Source organism: Protobothrops mucrosquamatus, unplaced genomic scaffold, assembly GCF_001527695.2.
Source record: "Protobothrops mucrosquamatus isolate PMUCROS unplaced genomic scaffold, P.Mucros_1.0 scaffold1771, whole genome shotgun sequence".
Lineage (NCBI taxonomy): Eukaryota > Metazoa > Chordata > Lepidosauria > Squamata > Viperidae > Protobothrops > Protobothrops mucrosquamatus.
The window spans coordinates 428,471-434,930 of NW_015387909.1; the positions used below are offsets into that span (position 1 = coordinate 428,471).

Consider the following 6,460-nt stretch of genomic DNA (forward strand, 5'->3'; position numbering starts at 1 on the left):
CAAAGAAGAGGGAGTCAAGCTATTCTCCAAGGCGCCTGAAGGCAGGACAAGAAGCAACGGATGGAAACTGATCAAGGAGAGAAGCAACCTAGAACTAAGGAGAAACTTCCTGACAGTTAGAACAATTAACCAGTGGAACAACCTGCCTCCAGAAGTGGTGAATGCTCCAACACTGGAAGTTTTTAAGAAGAGACTGGACAGCCGTTTGTCTGAAATGGTGTAGGGTTCCTGTCTGGGCAGGGGGTTGGACTCGATGACCTCCAAGGTCCCTTCCATCATCATCATCATCATCATCATCATCATCATCATCATCATCATCATCATCATCATCATCATCATCATCATTATTATAATAATAATAACAAATGTTGACAAGATTCCAAAGTGTGTGGAATCAGGACTTCCAGGGCAAGTAATTTTGATGGATGTGCTTGGTATTTAAATCTAATCAAAGACCACTAGTTTTTGTTATTTTGCTGTCGGGGGTGAGGGGGGAGGATATATGTCTGCAAAAGATTTCTGAACAACATGTTGTTCTTCCAATCAATTTATGTTATTACCTTTTTAAACCTGAGATTGAGCCCAACCGAAGTTGAAGAGTTTTGCAAGTGCAATCTTTGGTTTCCTTTCATTGTTGGTAAGCAAGTCCTTAACTTACAACCACTTGCTTAATGACCATTTGAAGTTATGGCAGCACTGAAAAAAACTGACTTGGGCCCTTGCATTTGACTGTTGAAGAGTCTCTGCAGTCATCTGATCAAAATTCAAGTGCTTGGCAACTGGGGGGTGAGCTGGTTTCACTCAATGACCGTAGCAAAAAGGCTGTAAGATCAGGCGTGATTCACTTAATGACAGCATTGCTTAGTGATGGAAGTTCCAGTGCCAATTGTGGTTGTAAGTCAAGGATTACATGTATTAAAAAAGCTGTGGTGGGGCAGTGATTAGAATGCAGTATTGCAGGCTAACTCTGCGCACAGCTAGGAGTTTGATCCTGACCGGCTCAAGGTTGACTCAGCCTTCCATCCTTCCATGGTCGGTAAAATGAGGACTTAATGGGGGCAATAGGATGGGGGCAATAGGATGACACTGTAAACTGCCCAGAGAGTACTGTAAAGCAGTATGAGTGGTATATAAGTCTAAGTCAGGGGTCTTCAAACTTGGCCCTTTTATGACTTGTGGACCAAGTCCCAGAATTCCTCAGCCAGCAATGCTGGCTGAGGAATTCTGGGAGTTGGTCCACAAGTCATAAAAAGGCCAAATTTGAAGACCCCTGGTCTAAGTGATATTGTTATTGCTATTCTTTTTAACAAGCCTTCCAACCCACAACACAGGTAATTCTGAATAAAGCAGAGCTGGAGGACTGAGTGAAACCAAAAACCAAAAACCTTCATAGGAATCAAGGCTGAGGTTAGACCTCATTAAACTTCTTTAACATGGAAATAACCCATTTTGGGGGCTGGTACAACATACTCAACCTTAGGCTCGTTCTAGGTCTGTCGTAATTTCAAACAGTCGTTAAGTGATCAGTCGTAAGCCGAGGACTACCCCCTTGTACAATTTACTAATTTAGGAGAGAAAAAAAGCCAAACTCTAATCAAGGTCAACACTGGCCACGCTTCACATCTTGTGTGAAGCAGCAACTAAGTATTCACCAGACCTGATTAAGCACTTTGAGCAAACTGTCTTGCTTGCCGTTGAACTCGTTCCCACAAAGCAAAGTTCATTTGTTACACAGAGTGAGTTGTGAAAAGCCACCTGCTTAGACTGTAATTTGCTGCCACCATGCAACCACTGTTATGGCTTTTAAATCAGAGGCACCAGAGAAGGCATGCTGTCGACCTGCGTGACACGCCAGCAGACACCTGTGCCCACTTAACCCTTTGCCACTTGCCATCCAATTAAGTTCCTGTGAATTCCTTCCAATAACGAAGAAGGCAGATTCCAATTAATCTCTCGTGCACAGGCCATCCAGCCAACTATTTTTCATATTCAGTAAGAGTGAGACAAATACTGAGTCTTAAAAGTACATTTGATTTGAATGGAGATACCTGAATTCAACTGACTTGAAAATCCAGGTCAAAAATTGAAAATCCATCAGGGGCGCAATGGCTCAACGATTGAAGACACTGAGCTTGTTAGATGGGAAGGGGCGTTGTCTTACCTGAACGCCTTTTCTCAGTACGGAGATGGAGAATTCACATGTGGGTTTTCATTGGATGCCTGCTCTTGAGACCAAGTAGTCAAACTTGACACGCCCCCTCTTGCTGATCCAGTCTTTAACGAGGGCGAAGTGACTGAAGATGGATGAGGTGTTGGCTCTCAGACCCCTACAATAGTCTGACTGANTGATGGTTGGGGCTGACAGAATTTATTTAAGCTGAATTCCAGACAGCCAGAGGAATTCTACTCACACAAAATTTTAATTCAGTTCTACCCATAGTACAATTTGCTGACAGATGCATACAACTATTTAGAATCGGTGTATATAAATGGCCTATCAACCAGCTATCTCTAAGAGGGCTAATAAGACATACTAAAATAATTATATGTCTTATCAAACTTTCCAGATTAAGCACTGTAGCTATACTGATTACAGGTAGTCCTTGAATTACAACGACACTGGAAAAAGTGACTAATGACAGTTTTGACCTTTTTAGCATCCCCATGATCATGTGGTCAAAATTCAGATGCTTGGCAACTGGTTCATATTTATGGCCATTGCTATGTCCTGGGGTCATGTGATCACCTTTTGTGACTTTCTGACAAGCAAAGTCAAGGGGGAGGCCAGATTCACTTAATAACCGGGTCACTAACTTATCAACTGCATTGATTCACTTAACAACTGAGGCAATAAATGTCATAAAATGGGGCAAAATTCACTTAACAAATGTCTCACTTAACAACAGAAATTTTAGGCTTAATTGTGGGTCGTAAGTCGAGGACTACCCGTTATCAGCAAAAAGGAGTAATAACTTGGAAGGGAGACTAACTACTAGAATAATACAAATGCGGTTCAGAAGAAACTCCATCTAAAAGTTGTAAGGAAGAAGTAAGCCAAACTCTTTTGGAGAGGAGTTCCAAGTAGCAAGGAGTTCCACAGAGAAGGTTCCCTCTTGCCTCTCATTTGTCATTTTTTAGACCTCAAACCAGATGAACAGACCTCAACACGCAGAACTGATAGGAGGGTCTGTAGAAGGTCCGGAGAGATTATTCCGTTTTCCCAACTGGTCGCCTTCCAACCATTTTGGAACTACAAATCCCTTGAATTTCGGGTCAGCATGGAATTCTTGTGTTTGCAGTTCCAATGTCTGGGAGGAGACCAGACTGAGTTAAGGCCAAAGTTGGCACTCTAAAGATTTAAGCCAGCACTGGGAGCCGAGCTGCAGAAGAACTATAATGTAAACCACCAGGCCTTGATTATGTAACTTTCAAATCCACTGTTTCTCAACCATGGCAACTTTAAGATGTGTGGATTTCAACTCCCAGAATTCCACAGCCAGCTATGTCCACACATCTTAAAGTTGCCATGGTTGAGGAAAAGCTGTTCTAATTGGTCCAGCTTGAATCATATGCAATTTCTGAGCACACTGCAACGGCTAACACTACATGGACCGTACTATTTCCAAATTGGCAATGTTCCTGGATATTTTACGAGGCCATTCCGAATCATCTAAAAACTCTTCTGGAGGACCAAATGCTGAAAATCACAAAGGGAGACTGAAATGAGGCACAAGTGCAGGTTGTCCTCAATTTACATCAGTTCTTTTAGTGATCGCTCGAAGTTACCCTGGCACTGAAAACAGTGACTGATGACCATTTTCAAGCTTACGACTGTTGTAGCATCCCACGGTCACGTGATCAAAATTCGGATGCTTGGCAACTGACTCGTATTTATGGCGGTTGTAGCGTCCCGGGGTCATGTGACTCCTCTCTTGCGGCCTTCCAACGAGCAAAGTCAATGGGGAAGCCAGATTCACTTAACAACCGTGTTACTAACTTAACAACTTTTACGACAGGAAAATGGGGCAAAACTCCCTTAACAACTGTCTCGCTTAGCAACGGAAATTTGGGCCTCAAATGGGGGTGGTTAAGTTGAGGACTAGCCGTATGCAAACTGCGGATAAAGGCCCCCTCAAAGATCTATCCGAGGTCTCGTGGAAAGGCAGGAAAGGTACAAATGCAGTTTGACGTCACAGATCCATTTTCTTAGATATTAAACCCCAAAATGGCAGCCGATAAAACTGTAGCAAAACCTGTTAGCACTGAAGGTACCTTCGGTTGAGCAGTTCTGCCCACAAGCTGTCTGTAGGATATAGAACATCTCTCGGGCATGCTTGCCACCTTGAAGCAGAGCGATCGGAAGCAGAAAAAAAAAAGAAAAGAAAAAGAAAAACAGAAAACAACCAAGGTAACAGAATGCAAAAGGAAATAAAAAGCACCGGGGAGAAAAAAGAGAAAGAGAGAGAAAGAGAGAAATGAGGGACAGCTGATTAAAGTCGCCATCAAAAATACATTTAGAAATGAGATTAGCAAATTACGGCCAGAGAATTTAAACGACAAGACAACATTAGGATCGCAAGTCAGTCACATATTATGGAAGAGGAGGAAAAAAAAAACCAAAACCAAAACAATCCAGCCATATAGCTTAGCTAAGGCATCAAAACCAAAGCGTGAAAAAGGTAGTTATATTATATTAGCCACGTCAATTCCCTTGTTAGTTTTCTCTAACCCAAATCTACGCAATGCTATTTTCCACTCTGGCCCAAGATGGCCTCCAGGCTCGACGTACCAACGATGTCAAACCACAAGGGGATGTTAGCAGGTTGCACGGAGACCACGCCGACAATTTCTGTCACCCGGTCACTTTCCATGATGGTGAAGTTATAGAAGGGATCGTCGAACGTCAGAGGAACGAGGGACGGGGGTGGTTTCTTAATCCATTCAATGTGGAGGCGAGCTGTAGAAGACTTCTGGGGCCGGCCGTTGTCAACTGCTTTGATCTGTTAGACAAGGGAGGCAGAGAGGACACTTTAGCACACTTCTCTAGGCAAAGCTTTCATCTCTGTTTTGCTTTCAAAATGGTCCCTGGTTTTGAATTCCTATGCTCATGAGATGGATGGCATTTTTTTCTGTATTACACTGCCAGCAAAACTAAGGGTGACATGATAGCAGTGCTCCAATATCTCAGGGGCTGCCACAAAGAAGAGGGAGTCAAGCTATTCTCCAAAGCGCCTGAACACAGGACAAGAAGTAATAGATGGGAACTAACCAAAGAGAGAAGCAACCTAGAACTAAGGAGAAATTTTCTGACAGATAGAACATTTAATCAGTGGAATGAGTTGTCTCCAGAAGATAAGATAAGATAAGATAAGATAAGGTAAGGTAAGGTAAGGTAAGGTAAGGTAAGGTAAGGTAAGGTAAGATAAGATAAGATAAGATAACCTTTATTGTCATTTTTTCTTGTGGGCACAATGGCACACATTAAAAATGAAATTTAGTTGCTTGCTCTCAAAGTGTACACATACATAACACACATTTAAAACATACTATATACAACATATGTATAGACCTACACCCTTACAGTACATATAAGTAACATATACATATTATTCATTGTCCATCTTGAATACATAACGGAAGGAGGAAGCTTGAGAGTTCACAAGATTAATGCTGTATGGAATGAAACTATGGCTGAATCTGGATGTTCTGCTATGGATACCACAAAGCCTCCTCCCAGAAGGTAACAAGGAAAACAGGTCGTGAAGAGGATGTGTAGTGTCCCAGACAATCTTGCGGACCCTGCTCAAGCAACGCTTATCCTGGATGGAAGGGAGGGATACTGCCAATGATCTTTTCGGCCATCCTCACCACTCTCTGCACTGCCTTCCTGTCTGAAGCAGTGATGCTTCTAAACCAAACTGTGATGCTGTATGACAGGATGCTACAGCATCACTGTCTGGTTTAGAAGCATCACTGCTTCAGACAGGAAGGCAGAGGTTGTGGGTGCTCCAACCCTGGAGGTTTTTAAGAAGAGATTGGACAGCCATTTGTCTGAAATGGTATAGGGTTTCCTGCTTGAGCAGGGATCGGACTAGAAGACCTCCAAGATCCCTTCCAATTATGTTATTCTGTCATTACATTTTGTATTTTTGGTGAAAATATTTAAGCCAGCAGGGTAGGTGACCAGTGGTAGTGAAAGGGGAGAATATGGACATTCTTCTTAAAATGTTTTTGGAAGAAACAAGGACCAGAGCAAAGGGAACTGGAGGCTAAAACATATAAGGAACGGTTGCTGGAATTGGGTATGTCTAGTTTAACGAAGAGAAGGACGAGGGGGGACATGATAGCAGTGTTCCAATATCTCAGGGGCTGCCACAAAGAAGAGGGAGTCAAGCTATTCTCCAAGGCGCCTGAAGGCAGGACGAGAAGCAATGGGTGGAAACTGATCAAGGAGAGAAGC

General features: G+C 42.8%; 1 protein-coding gene across 1 annotated transcript in view; it reads right to left on the minus strand.

Annotated features, from left to right (window-relative positions):
• FAT3 (FAT atypical cadherin 3) overlaps positions 1–6,460 on the minus strand; it is a 285,051-nt gene that overhangs the window by 152,920 nt on the left and 125,671 nt on the right. Inside the window, exons 5-6 of the mRNA XM_029285492.1 lie at positions 4,790–5,000; positions 4,273–4,341 (exon numbers count right to left, since the gene is read on the minus strand). Of these exons, the coding sequence (XP_029141325.1) occupies positions 4,273–4,341; positions 4,790–5,000 (280 nt within the window). The remainder of the gene's footprint in view (positions 1–4,272; positions 4,342–4,789; positions 5,001–6,460) is intronic.